We start from the raw sequence: 14,074 nt of genomic DNA, 5'->3' as shown, positions 1-14,074 counted from the left end.
GCAATTTAATAATTCCCAATCCTTTATTCCGGTAGAGAAATGGTAGAAGCCACCTTCGAATCAAGTCGCAATTGCACGACCTTTTGCGGACGGAAATGAGCCCTCCTTGGTGACTGCCACTGCATCGCAAAGACTCCCGGAGCATGGGATGTGCAGACTACCTTACCAATATTCTGCGGGGAAGAGAGAATATACCAGCTTCTACCGTTATACTTTGTACTGCGGTTGCCCCCCTCACGACAAAGCCTTATTCTTACGTACTTGGTCCCTTCCGTCACCCACATGCACCCGTCACAGTGTATCCCGTATCTGCCAGACCATAATACCCGGACTGGAATGCGGGTGCGGCAGGATGAGGGGTAAGAACACCACGGCTAAAGAGAGCAATTCCAAAATTCAGCTATCATAGGCTGAAACAAAAGAAAACGATGCTGTTGGAACGCAACGCTGACTGCGTTTTCAAAAAGGGGAGCTTGGCGTCGGGAAATCTATTCCGCGTTTATGGGCGACCAACCCAACTCGAGAACCGCAGTTTGTCTAGCTTTCTTCAGGACATAACGCTATCGTGAAATATTGAGGTAGAGACAAGGTTGAGAAGCTCGGGTATTGGTCTCTTGGGCACATGGTTGCACATCCAAAGGAATCCCCAAGCCAGTAAGCGGGTTGGGACTTTTGGAGTTCTCATCAAGCCAATCCTCGGGCAATGAAGCCTGTGCTCAAAGAGGGGAAAGTTGTCCTTGCCTTCAACCAACGGAACAGACCTCAGTTACGGAAACACTTCTGCCCCCCGAAATCACTGACCTTGTACCACGCCCCCAGACTCCTCATCTGTGCTCTTTCAAGGAAATCTCACCACTACTGCATCTCATCACAACATCACTACACCTCACCATTCACCTCCACCTCATCACTCACCTCAACACCACCTAATCCAACAACCATGCCCTCCCCATACCCCAAACCCCCCACAGGCATCTCCATCCTCATCGTCGGCGCCGGTTTCGCCGGCCTCACCACCGCCATCGAATGCCACCGCCACGGGCACTCCGTAACCATCTACGAATCCTTCCCCACCCTCAAGTCCCTAGGGGACATCATCTCCTTTGGCGCCAACGGCGGCCGCATCTTTGCGCGTTGGTCCGATGGTGCCATCGCTGCCAAACTACGTTCCTTGTCCATCGATCTCACGGGATATGGATTCAGGATCCATAAGTACGATACGGGCGAGGTGGTCTATCACCAGCCGACGCCGGCGCAGAATCCGGAGGCGCCCGTGTTTAATGGACATAGAGGGGAGTTGCACCAGGTGGTTTTTGAGTATGCGCGGGATGAGTTGGGGATTGAGATTCATTTGGGGAGGAGGGTGGAGGGGTATTTTGAGGAGGGGGAGAAGGCGGGTATTGTGTTGGGAGATGGGGAGAGGGTGAGTTCGTGAATTCTAGCCGTTCTTTTTCGAAGTGCGGGTATTGGACTGAGAGACTTTAAGAGGATGAGATGAGGACTGATGAGGTGCCCGGTAGGTAACAGCCGATATTGTCATCGGCGCTGATGGCGTCCGCTCGAAAGCACGCCAGTTGGTCCTTGGGTTTGAAGATAAGCCCAAGAGCAGCGGGTATGCTGTTTGGCGAGCTTGGTATGTCACTATCATTCTCCTCCTAGGAATCAAACATCAGCTAAACGCATCAGGTTCCCAAACACCGACATGATCGCCGACCCCCGAACCTCTGAGTTCTGCTCCAACGGCGACACCTTCAATGGATGGATCGGTCCCGATGTGCACTTCCTCTTCAGCACCATCAAGAACGGTTCCGACTGCTGCTGGGTGCTCACCCACCGCGACGAGCACGACATCGACGAGTCTTGGTCCTTTCCCGGTAAGCTCGAGGACGTGTACAAAGTTCTCGAAGGGTGGGATCCCATTTGCAAAGCCATTGTCGAGAAAACACCCTCGCTGGTGGACTGGAAGTTGGTCTACCGTGATCCGCTGCCGACGTGGGTGAGCAAACATGCGAGGATTCTGCTGGTGGGAGATTCGGCGCATCCGTTTTTGCCCACCAGCGCGCAGGGGGCGACGCAGGCGATGGAAGATGGGGTTACTATTGCGGTTTGTTTGAGGAGGGCGGGAAAGGAGGGGGTGCAGGCTGCTGTTAGGACTTATCAGGAGATCAGGTGCGTATTTGAACCTATTTTTGCTTGCTAGGAAGGGGAATGATTGCTGACACTGATGCGCAGATATGACCGCGTGAGAGCTGTGCAAAAGACTGGGGAAACAACAAGGGATAGATGGCACAAAACTGATTGGGAAAAAGTTGCCAAAGACCCGAAGAGCGTTGCTTTTCCTCGTGAGGACTGGATTCATCAGCATGATGCTGAGAAGCACGCCGAGGATGTGTTTGATGAGATCTTCAAGAGGTTCACTCGCCCGGAGAAGGATAAGAATGAGCCGTTGCTTCCCAAAGAGAAGCCGGTGGCAGTTGCGTGAAGGCTGGAACACAAGGGCAGGCGGCAAAGATAACCAAGCATTGGTGTGAACCAGCACACTTTTCCTTGAAATGACAGTATGAACAGTACCATCACTGCTATCCTTGACCGACCCGGCCGTGCGCACCCTTTGAGGTTGATGTTTGACTTCCAATCATAAAGCTACCCGAGTAATCACACCAACTGCAAAATTGCAAACTCTTTCCTCTTATCTCTCAAATCCCCCATGGCAACATCAATGTTCTCTTCCAACTCCTCGACACGATCAAGCCAACCAGAAATGATCTCTGTTTCGCAAAATGCTGAGAAGAGGCCCATGCGGCGATAGGTCGGTAGCCCATCCCGGATGCCCAGTGACTCTACCAGCAGGCCGCCTACGTACCCAGAGCAGCTGTCATTCATCATGCAGTACAATCGTAGGGGAAGAAACCTAAGGTCTTCGTGCTTGATTGAGTCGATCAGGGGTCGGTCAAAGACTAGACCGGTGTCGAATTTCAGAGTCCGCTCCCCGTCGATGGACAATGAGACTTCAAGACCATCTAAGGAGTCTTGGGTGGTCCACGTTTGGAGGACTTTCTCGGTATCAAATTGTTGGGCGATTAATCCGCGCAAAACAATGCGTGATCCTGTCTCGAACGCCGTGTAGGTATCCCCCGGCTTGAGTGGCCGCAAAGGTTGGATGGAATCAACTTCAACCAAGTCCTCAACATGGTGACCCCTACCCAAGCCCATGGTTTGGAAGAATATCTCTGAAGGACATGAGGCCCAAGACCAGGAAGGGAAGAGGTCGAGAATCTCTTTTACGCGAGCAGTCATGTCCTCGTCGTCCTTATTCATCTCACCACATCGTTCCCAAAGTAGTTGCCGTACGAGATGCTGCTTCCACAGTCCAGCCACGCACCAGTCCGGCTCGCGCTCGGTCCACATGTGCCCAAACCGGTTGAAGATACCACGGAGAGCAGCCAACCTGTCCGTCTGCTTCGTCACCTGAGTCTGGGTATAAAGCTTCACGATATTTTCCCAAGTGTCACGCGAGTCCTCGAGGAGCATGAATCGTGCTTCCAAAGCTTGCTGCCGGTGGGCATGAACAGACATCTCAGAAAACGGATCATAAGGTCCTCGCCAGATCCACGACGGAAAGGCTTCGCTGGCCATTTGGCGAGGACATTGCCAAACAAGCTGCTCGCCGAAATAGACAGTACGAATGGGCAGGACGCGCTCTTGGTGGCACCATGCTCGTCTAAACAAGGGCGCAAGGTCCACAAAGCTGTGGCACCGTAGCCTTCGAGGCAGGCGAAGTGTTCATACCGCTCCTCGTTATCGTTGCGTTCAGTGGGAAGACGACGGGATATGATGCACGGCGAAACGGCCAGAGGATCTCTTTCCACCCGGAGGCCCACAGCCCGATCCGCAAACATCCCGGAGAGGTTCAGGCGCGCATGGGTGTAAATGCTATCCATCAGGGAGGCTTGTTCGTTCCAGTCTTGTGTAGAATCTTGGATGATGCAGAGGGAGTCAATCCAAACGTAAGGGATATGTAGAGCCCGAGCGACTGCGGCGGCGTCCTTGTAGATCTGTGGCAGGGTCTCAGTGGGTATGGAATCGTGGTAAAGGGCCTTGTTGTATGTCCTTAGGCTCGTGATGTCAGTTTCGGCTGTCCAGCGATAGCTGAGGGTGATGTAATTAATGCAGCCCTCCTGTCTCTCAAGAGTTTCGCCATCGACCAGCCGGAATATTGGGTGTTTATCGGTTCCAACGTCAACGAGACGGATTTTTCTTTGGTACTTGTAGTTTCCATCGTCACTCAGGGTAGGGTGTCCTTCGAAGGGTATGCAATCTCCATGACCCTCAAGACATTGCGTCAGCCACTTCCGAACTTGGTCGATTGAGGACGAGCCGAAGGTGGTGGTTGATGTCGGTTGGGCTATCGTGAAAGGCCAATACCCCGATGTGATTCTCAGTAGGTCCATGGTTATATCCGCGATCCAGGCTGTTCCGTTGATACACTGCCCCGACAAGTCTGGGTGGACAGACTGGAATCGCAGTGTCTGAACAGAGGAAGTATCGAACCGTTCACCCAAGGTGGCTTGCTCCTGATAGTTACTTAGAATCGTCAACTTCATGGGTAAGTCTACATTCTTCCAGTCCTTGTCTAATGAGCAACGGAGTCGGATTTCTTGGTTAGCCTCGTACCACTCAGCGTATCCTTGACGGTTTCCCACGATCATATCGGGTGGGAGTAGGGAGTCCAGAAAAACTCTGCACAAGTGACAGCCCGCCCCTGCCGACTCATGAAGGTCGCGAATGCTGAAGTCACGCAGGTGCCAATCATCTTCGTCTGCAAGCGCGGCGTCTTCCAGGTCCCAGAACCACGGCCCAGTCGTAGGGAAAACTGCTTGGCAAGCATCACAGAGCTTGTTGAGCTGCCTGGGAGGGTAGCGAGACTTTATGACGGGTTCCTCTGCCATGGTATTGTCGATCGGTCCATGGTTGAAGTGGGAAGATGTTTTCATGGTATCGGTTGATTATGAGAAAGTCTGTTGTAAACATGGGCACCGGGATGACATGTGAAGAGGTAGCCAGGAGATTCAAGGGAAAGAATGGCCATGGACAAGTTCATACAAAACAATGGGATCGATGGGGGGCACTAGCGGGTTATGGCGAGCTTTCTCGACGGGATTCGCTCGTTCGAATTCGGTGATCCCTCCCGTCTGTATGTCGTGAAACTTGAGCTGAAGGTAAATTGCTTCACGCCAGACAACGAAGGGTTCCTCTGGAAATCAGGTGGTGGTTGATCAGAATAAAGTAACTGAAGGGCAGAAGAGGAAGAAACTAGGGAAACTAGGGAGAAATACCCCTCATTGCTAGGCACACAACGTACCTTCCCAACGGCAACCAGGCAAAAGGCAAAAAGAGGTTAGGCAACAATCAACAAGAGTGACCCAAACCCTAACCCTATTGAAATCCCCGAGATCTCTCCCTCAACAGTCCAACAACTGAAACAAGACCCCCTTGAATCTCGGACAGGATTCGCGGGGGTGCTTGGAGGCAAGGCAAACTTGAACTTGGGGTATATGGTATATTGCAATTGGTCGTTGGCAGCTTGTGTTTGGCGTGGTGGTGGTGATCCATGAGCATCACGTGATCACGTGCGCCATGTCGTGTCCGTTTCCGAATTGTACTGACCCACGCAAGGTACATACTCTCAAGAATCGACAGGATCCTCCCCCTCACCTTGTAGCTGCTCGTAGAATAACTTTTCGGTCCAGTCGAAAATGTAGTCGTATTTGAATCCCTTTGCTCGAAAGAGGCGGCTGAAAATTCGACGGAGGTACGAGTAGTCCGGCTTATCATCAAAATCCAGTGATCGGGTATAGTTGATATACGTAGCGAATTCTTTCGGGAGAAAGCCGTCACACAGTTCCTCACCTGACAAGCTCTCCTTGATTTCCCCTACCCGCGCCCTCCGTTCGTCCTCGGTGGCGGCCTTGATGCCCTGCCACGGTAGGGAGCCGCGGGCAAATTCTACCAAGACATAACCGAGAGACTCCAAGTCGTCGGCCCAAGATTGTTCTTTCCGGCGCGTTAGTAAAGGGATGGATGGATGACTGTGATATTATTAATTTTTACTTACGGCGGCCATTGTGGGCTCTGATGCTTGCGTATCGTCTGGTCCCAACTAGCTGGCGACCCGTTGCATTCCTACAAGACTGAGCCTCTTCAAAAGACTGTGCGATGCCAAAATCGATTGCGTAGAGCGTATTACCCTGCTTTCCCACCCCCATGACGAAATTTTCCGGTTTGATATCGCGATGGAGGATGCCCTTGGAATGGATGTATTCGATCCTGGAGATGGCTTGGTCGGCGATGAGAAGGATGGTCTTGAGCGAGAAGCTTTTGGCGCAATAATTGAACAGGTCCTCCAGCGACGGACCCAAGAGATCCAGAACCAGCACATAGTACTCGTCCTCGAAAGTAAAGAGTCGTACTTTGGGGATTCCCACCCCGCCGGACAGCTCCTTGTACACATCGTTTTCCTGTTTGATCAGCATGGGGCCGGCGCTCTTGGCCTCATCATAGTATGTGAGTTTCAAAGCGACATCCTCGCCCGACTGCATATCCGTTCCTACCAAGCGCAGTCAGCAACACAGGGCGGCAAACGGCAAAGGCAAGGCACGCACGTACGTACCTTCATAGACAAGCCCAAAGCCTCCCTCGGCGACTTTGCGGTTAACGCGGTACCTGTCGGCACAAATAATGTCCTTCATGGCTGGTCATGATGAAATTGAGGAGACTCCCTGACTCGTGACGGGAATGAGGTTGAGAAACGAACGACTGGAGAATGGAAACCTGACACCCTCCCCAACGGGCATATGTATATGTATGTATGTTGGTACTGTGTATGTATGGTCCAGCCGGGGTTAATTAGCTAGCCAGCTGCCTGCCGCAGTCCTTAATTAACTCGGCACCCCTTGGCACCGAGGCTTGTCCCACTCTGATTTTCCAAATTTGGAGTATTTAGCTCCTCATTCGGCCGACCATTTAACCCCATGCATCTAAAGAACCCCCAGCCTTCATCAACTTCCCTTCGAACACGCTCCGCTTCCGTGTCCATCTCCCCCCTCCCCCACCGGATGGCGTGGGATGACTTGGACGTGTCGCGGCCCAATGGCTTCCTGAAAACTACACCAGACCACAACAGCACTGATTACCTTACATACCGGTGTCCATGCCAGCTCGGTGCTGCCTATTATGTATGCAGCCATTCCTTGGAGCAACTCGGAGGCCATCCGTCTCGGTACGCGCTAGGCCCAATCCATCGTCACATCACAACAACACAGCGCAACGGCGAGCAGTGCCAGCTCACCTGCAGTCCTTCGTGCTTCCCAGCTCCGCCCCCTCCCCCGTAGCGGCGCCGGCTCGATAAAAGCCCGTCATGGCGAGCGCAGAAAGTCGAAAGAGAGCCCGCGCGGACAACGACGACGACGACGACCTCTCGCACAGTTCCAGCAGCAAAAAGATCAAGTCGGGTCGCAAGAATACAGTTGAACAGCAATTTTACTGCCGTTACTGGCCTCCCAAAGTCTGGGATAAGCTATCTAGGGTTCCGCTCGCGCGTATCTCACTTCGAGAACTCGACCGGCGGAACAAAACGCAGCTTGCCCCACGGCCAGCACCAGCAGTGCGTACAGCTGACCTTGCTCGCTTCGCACGACACGGCGGCCCAGATCTTCGTCATCTTCGAGGGGTACGTAGGTACCTACCTATGCCTAGGTACGCTGCAATATATTGGCAAGACGGACGCTGACCCGCTGTCAAGTACCCCGAACCCCAAGGCGCCCTACACACCATGGGTCCGCCTAGTGGTGTTTCCACCAAGACGCCCAAGACGTCAGCGTACAATGGTGCTTTCGAACAGCTCATGATTGACTACTGCATCTATCCTCCGTTTTATACCTTCCCCGACAACCCGGATGCCGAGACCCCGGAGCCAAACAATCTGGAGGAGGAACGTGAGGTCCTTTCGAAAAGGAGGCCGTCCCTTGACTCATCCCGCTTTACCAAGAAGGAGTTTCGCATCTTCCAACGCAAGAACAAAGCTGCGATTACTGAAGCTACCGTTGAGCGCACCGTGGTCCCATTGATTACCGGCACCTCGGACGACGACATCCGCAATTTGAGCAACCTCCTCTTCTCCGACCTTGAGCCGATCGCTGGTGAAGATGTCGTCACACCGAAGCCGGATTTCTTCGACGGAGCTGACATGGGAGCTATCCATCCAAAGATCCGAAGTGCTAACGAGGACGGCAACCTGAGAAAGCTAATCATCCCCACAAACAACGTCGATGCTCCGGTACTACCCAACTTCTTTATGGAATTAAAACGTCCTGATGGTCACTCGCGCGTTGCGTGGCGACAAGCAATGCACGTCGGGGCAGTCGGAGCCCGTGCTATGCATGCTTTAACGAATTACGGTAAGGAGGAGCCGGTCTACGACGGCAATATGTATACATACAGTTCAACCTATCACGACGGGAGACTCAACTTGTACGCGCACCACGTCGCGCCGCCGACCGCGCCAAGCGACCGGCCCAAATACTATATGACTGCGGTTAAAAGTTTCGTATTAGAAAGCGACATGGACTCTTTTCGGCAAGGAGTTACGGCATTCCGGAATGCACGGGATAGGGCGCGATGGCACCGAGACAATTTCATTCGGGCGGCGAACGCAAAGGCATGCCAGTCCGACGGGGTGGTGGTAGCAGCGCCACCTGAAGCAGGAAGCACGGCTGCTGCCGCGGGCGTGACGGCGCAGTCAGGGGAAGCGACAGCAGAAACCACAACTGCTGCGGTGGGTGTGGCAGAGCAGCACAAAGAATCGACTGTTGATAATGACCTGGGGGGTCGCGACACTGATGCTGGGTCGCAAAGTACCATACCTTCTATCGGCGCCGAGGAGAACTACACTGCATCTCAGGACTTGGTCGACGGGGAACCGGCTCACTCTCAACGGCTGCTTCATCAAGAGCCTGAGCCCAGCCAGGAGTCTACATTGCGGGGTATTGAGCCGGCTACAAGCCTCGCCACCAGCTTAACGTCGAGCTTGAGCCAGAGCCAAGGCAGCACATCTGGTGGTGCGAAGCGAACTAGGGTATTCGCTGATCTCCTGTCAAATGCAGGCGGCAAGAAACAGGATGGAGAAAGCAAGCGGGTACGTCGGGGTAGCTTTTAACCCAGCGGCTGCTCGGGAGATATGTCCCTATCCCCCCATATCTGTTCCCCTTTTGCTTTTTGGAATTTCGTTCGTGTCCGCTTGTTCTTCTCCCATATTGGTCTACAATTTCACAATTGTTGATCTGCGTCTGATTTCTATGCATTTACAACCATGGGTATATATACCCCACCCTCTGCTTGCATTTCCGACGGCGTTGATACATAGAAAGCGTCAAGTTGCATTTTGATGATACCCCCAAGACCTTGTTTTCCTTTTACTGTCATTGTTGGATTCCCTTGGAAGTTTGGGACATGGGGGACAATTGTGAAGGGGTGGGTGGCCAGCCAGAAGATTCAAAGTAAAGTAAACCCATGGACATGATATTTATGTAAAACAATGGGATCCATCCATGGGGCGCACTGGCGAGTTATAGTAAACTTTCTCGACGGGATTCGCTCGTTCGCATTCAGTGATCCCTAATTTGAGAACTAAAAAGCAACACAGGAAAAGGGTAGAAGAGGTTAGTTAGGCGACAATCAATAAGAGAGACCCAAACCCTAACCCTATTGAAATCCCCGACATCACATCTCTCCCTCAACTAATCCAACGACTGGAACAAGAACCCCTTTGAATCTCGGACAGGTACCATTGGACACCTTTGGGTATAGTCATATTATCTGCCTTATCGCTTCTAGAATAAAAGAAATGTGACGGCGGGATCATCAAGGCCTAAAAATTCAAAGAACCAATCCGAAAAGAAGATGTCTCGTGGGCACCTCTGAATGTGGGCGAATGTTTTTTAGGTATGGTTAGCAGGCTGTATCTCAATGGTAGGAATGTCGAGACCATCGGCCTAGGTAGCAGCGTAGTGACTCCAAAGGCAGAGAACCTGGACATGTTCCAATTTCACATACGACCCGGAACAATGGAGCTGCTAGGTGGTTGATTCTTGGTGGTCAGGTCATATAATGTACAGTGGAGAGTGGCTCGTCGTGCATCGAACGGGTTGTGTCGGCAGCCTTTCGGAATGTAATCAGAACTTGGGTATATATTGCGTTGGTAGTTTGATAGTTGAGTGAGCCTCGCTCCATTCCTCGCTGTGGGCCTGGTATCGTAGTGTCCTCCTCCTCCTCCCCTCGATGATTGCATGACGACCGTTTAATCAAGACCGTTCTCCGACTTCCAGCGAGCAAGGTAGGTGGCGGGGTTCTTGGGGCCGAGCTTGTCGCCGGGGAACTGATCGTGAACGGGGCGGATGGTCTTGGAAACGAAGGGGGTGAGCTTTGTTGTTGGATCTTGTTAGCACTTTTCTTTATTCTCTGTCCTCTATTCTCGGTCATTCCACCAGCACCAGATCCCCCATCTCATCCCATTCCAACCCCAAACCCGGACGATAATAGAGGACCACCCACCTTGAAGCCGGTCAGATCCGGGCACACATAGGTGCGGACCTTGGTGTAGTCGATCTTGTAGGTACCGTAGCTGGTGTGCGTACCCATGGAACCGGTGCGGTTACCCTTGTAGAAACCCTTGTTGACATCCTTGGTGGTCAGGCGCAACTTGCGGTACTTAAGGCCTTGGAGGATGCGAGTGGGCTGCATGGTGGGCTAGGAGGATTGCGCTTTGCGGGGCGACGACGACGGAGGGTTGTTTTTTCGTAGTCGGTGATCTGGGTGGTGGAATACCCTCGGTTGGTTGAGGGTTGAGGTAAGCGCAAGTGGGACGGAGACGGGATCCGCTACAAGGGATTGAAGATCCGGCGCACGGGACAGGAACGGAGACGGGACTCGGACTCGGACTGGCGCTAGACAACGGACGGCGACGGGTGACGGGCAACGGGGTTGAAATCGAGAAATCGCAAAGACGTCCGGGGCCGCGCCGGGTTGAGGTGGAGCCATTTCAGAAGTTTGGAGCTCAATTGAGCCAATGATGTGAGATTATGAGAGACAGGTACCCTTGTAGCCTGCTGCGGCCCCGCAAAATAGGTGGGTGTTGCGCCCTCACCGCCCAAAAATTATCGATTACAGAGGCGGCAGAAAAAGTTTCGGGGGAGCTTGTTCACTGGCAGTTGAAGGTTCGACTTGTTGAAGGGACCTGACCACTTCGACCTTCTCAGGACCCGTGCAGGCAAAAGTTGGACATTTACATCCATTCATTCCATCCAACCACTGGACTTTGTCGACAATTCCATCACCCAATTCTTGCCTGTCCGACCTCGAACTTAATTGACTGAACTACCTTCCGACCCCCAATCAGTCAAATCCCAAATACCAGCAAAATGCCCGGCCGTCAAGCCCACGGCAGGCCTCTAATGCCCAAGTCGGGCGGCGGAGGGCGTCCCAAGCACAGAGTCAACAACAAGACTGCCGACAGAAAATCCCGAAACAACGTCCTCGACGCCTTCGCTATTGCCGCCGAACAAGTCCCCCAAAAGAAAGCCAAGGGCGTCCGCACACGAGACCTCGACGAGCCCGAAGAACGCCCCCAAAAGAGACAACGAGATGACGAGGACGATGACGAGGACGATGACGAAGATGGGGATGAGGAAGATCTCGAGGACGCCAGGCCACAAAAGAAGAAGGCCAAGAACAGCGACGATTTCGAAGGCTTCTCCGACGGCGGCGAGGACAGCGATGGCGAGGAATGGCATGTTGGTGTAGGCGCTGATGACGAAGATTCCGAACTCGACTCTGATGAGGCCTTTGGCGAGAGCGACGAGGAAAAGTTCGATGGCTTTGCCTTCAGCGGGAGCAGCTCAAATAAGAAGGGCAAGAAGGCGAAGAAGGGCGAAAACGACAGTGAAAAGGAGGAAGATGAGGACGATGACTTGGAGTCGCTCGGTTCCGACGCCATCGATCTCGCCACAGCACTGGATCAGTATGAAAGCGACGAGGACGAGGAGGGCGAAGAGCAGTCAGGATCGGAAGACGATGCGGACAGCGAATCGAGCGAAAGCGAAGACAGCGACGACGACATGGAAGACCCTTCGAAGCTCGACGACCTCCAAAAGATGATCTCCGGGTTTGCGGGCGGCGACGACGACGACGAGGAGCAATCAGGCTCGAAACCAACAAACAAACTCAGTCTCTCAGATCTCGGCCTCCTTGGCGTCCAGGACCCCCACATGAAGAAGTCTCTCAAGCTCATGAACAAGGAGGAAAAGGCCGCCAAGCCTGGGCAATCCAAGAAGCTCGACATTCCCCTCGCAAAGAGGCAACAAGACAAGCTCCTCCGCTCCGCCGCCTACGAAAAGACCTCCGAGACGCTCGAGCGCTGGATCGACACCGTCAAGCACAACCGCCGTGCGGATCACCTGGTTTTCCCCCTCGCGCAAAATGCCCACGACGCCGGCCTCGACAGTCAAGAACTCCTTCCCGTGACCAAGGCCACGGCGGGTACCGAGCTCGAACAGACTATCCTGGCCATCATGGAGGAATCCGGCTTGGGACCCACCAACAAGCCCAAGAAGGAGGACCAGGATAACGTCGAGGAGATTGCCGCTCGCAAGGGTCTCTCGGCCGCTGAGATGCAAGAAATCACCCGTCAGAAGCGCCGCGAGCGTGAACTGTTCTCGCGCGAGCAGGCCCGCCAGAAGCGCATCAAGAAGATCAAGTCCAAGGCGTACCGCCGCATTCACCGCAAGGAGTTGCTCCACGACGAGCAGGAGATGCATGATGCCATGGTTGAAGCGGGAGAGATCGATTCAGAAGAGGAGCGCGAGGCTCTGGACAGGAGGCGAGCCCTCGAGCGTGTCGGCACTCGTCACCGGGACAGCAAGTGGGCCAAGCTCGGCAAGAAGGCCGGTCGCGCAGTATGGGATGACAACTTCCGCGCTGGGCTGACAGAGGCTGCTCGCCAGAAGGAGGAGTTGCGCCGCCGGATCGAGGGACGCAGAAAGGGCGAGGAGGATTCTGAAGACAGTGGTTCCGACGATTACTCCGCTGAGTCTGGCGATGAGAAGCACAACAAGAAACGGTTGCTGGAACAGCTCGAGCACGCTGCTTCCTACGCGGACGGCGAGGCCGAGTCGGGGCTGATGCAGATGAAGTTCATGCAGCGCGGCGAAGCCCAGAAGAGGAAGGAGAATGAGGAGATGATCGCACAGATTCGCCGGGATCTTGACTCCGACTACGACTCTGACGGTGTCGAAGAGACGGACATCGGTCGCAGGCAGTTCGGTATGGGCAAGAAGGAGATCACGCTCCCCGGCCAGCAGGCTGCTCAGAAGAAGAAGGAGAAGAAGAACATCACAAACGATATGTCCAACCTCCAAGTAACACCACAACAAGCAGCTACCACCCAAGTCGAGGACACATCCCTCGCCGCCTCCGTCGCCGGTGCTTGGTCCAAGGCTCCCCAAGAAGGTCGCAAGAGCACCAAAAAGGCCGCCAAGGCCTCCGTCGGCGAGTTGGACCTCTCCAACGCCGCCATGCTCGCCTCCAAGCCCAAGCCCAAGTCCAAGGACGCCGCAGCAGCCAAGGACAAGAAGTCCTCTGCTCCCGCCGCCACCGTCGACGACTCCTCTTCCGACGATGAAGAAACCATCCACCTCCCCCTCGCCATCCGCGACCAAGAACTCATCAAGCGTGCCTTTGCAGGCGAGGATGTCGTAGGCGACTTTAACCGCGAAAAGGCCGAAGTGGAGAAGGAAGACGACGACAAGGAAATCGACAACACGCTTCCTGGCTGGGGCGGCTGGGTAGGCGAGGGCATCTCCAACCGCGAGAAGAAGAGACATACAGGCCGGTTCGTCACCAAGGTGGAGGGCGTCAAGAAGGAGAAGAGGAAGGATTTCAAGCTCAAGGGGGTGATTATTAAGGAGGGACGGGTTAAGAAGGTTTGTTACCCCTCTTATCTTCACCTCTTTTTTTTCCTTTT

At 53.8% G+C, this 14,074-nt stretch overlaps 6 protein-coding genes across 6 annotated transcripts in view; 4 read left to right on the top strand and 2 right to left on the bottom strand.

The window, feature by feature from the left end:
• Positions 1-877: 877 nt before the first annotated feature.
• Positions 878-2,482, top strand: NEUTE1DRAFT_148457 (uncharacterized protein; the record flags this gene model as incomplete). Its single annotated transcript, XM_009855695.1, has 4 exons — positions 878-1,423; positions 1,521-1,633; positions 1,687-2,169; positions 2,233-2,482. 4 exons carry the CDS (start codon positions 941-943, stop codon positions 2,480-2,482), a joined length of 1,329 nt encoding a protein of 442 aa, XP_009853997.1.
• An 872-nt stretch (positions 2,483-3,354) lies between these two features.
• NEUTE1DRAFT_103489 (uncharacterized protein) lies at positions 3,355-5,006 on the top strand (the record flags this gene model as incomplete). The annotated part of the gene is made up of 4 exons (XM_009855694.1): positions 3,355-3,738; positions 3,771-3,926; positions 4,023-4,103; positions 4,725-5,006. The coding sequence occupies 4 exons, from the start codon at positions 3,355-3,357 to the stop codon at positions 5,004-5,006; spliced, it is 903 nt and encodes a 300-aa protein (XP_009853996.1).
• Positions 5,007-5,551: 545 nt separating this feature from the next.
• On the bottom strand, positions 5,552-6,749 carry NEUTE1DRAFT_86990 (uncharacterized protein; the record flags this gene model as incomplete). Its single annotated transcript, XM_009855693.1, has 3 exons — positions 5,552-6,054; positions 6,116-6,607; positions 6,671-6,749. 3 exons carry the CDS (start codon positions 6,747-6,749, stop codon positions 5,687-5,689), a joined length of 939 nt encoding a protein of 312 aa, XP_009853995.1.
• Positions 6,750-7,666: 917 nt separating this feature from the next.
• On the top strand, positions 7,667-8,731 carry NEUTE1DRAFT_13042 (uncharacterized protein; the record flags this gene model as incomplete). Its single annotated transcript, XM_009855478.1, has 2 exons — positions 7,667-7,729; positions 7,802-8,731. Coding segments are annotated over 2 exons (993 nt in total), but the record flags the coding sequence as incomplete, so codon positions are not given.
• Positions 8,732-10,125: 1,394 nt separating this feature from the next.
• On the bottom strand, positions 10,126-10,996 carry NEUTE1DRAFT_86983 (uncharacterized protein; the record flags this gene model as incomplete). Its single annotated transcript, XM_009855692.1, has 2 exons — positions 10,126-10,477; positions 10,609-10,996. 2 exons carry the CDS (start codon positions 10,795-10,797, stop codon positions 10,355-10,357), a joined length of 312 nt encoding a protein of 103 aa, XP_009853994.1.
• A 478-nt stretch (positions 10,997-11,474) lies between these two features.
• The window catches only part of NEUTE1DRAFT_86982 (uncharacterized protein), a gene marked incomplete at both ends in the record, with an annotated part of 4,015 nt that continues 1,415 nt past the window's right edge, over positions 11,475-14,074 (top strand). The window contains one exon of the mRNA XM_009855691.1: positions 11,475-14,033. Within this exon, the coding sequence (XP_009853993.1) occupies positions 11,475-14,033 (2,559 nt within the window). The remainder of the gene's footprint in view (positions 14,034-14,074) is intronic.

This window comes from Neurospora tetrasperma, assembly GCF_000213175.1.
Source record: "Neurospora tetrasperma FGSC 2508 unplaced genomic scaffold NEUTE1scaffold_6, whole genome shotgun sequence".
In the NCBI taxonomy this organism is placed as follows: domain Eukaryota; kingdom Fungi; phylum Ascomycota; class Sordariomycetes; order Sordariales; family Sordariaceae; genus Neurospora; species Neurospora tetrasperma.
This window is presented reverse-complemented; position numbering and strand designations above follow the sequence as displayed.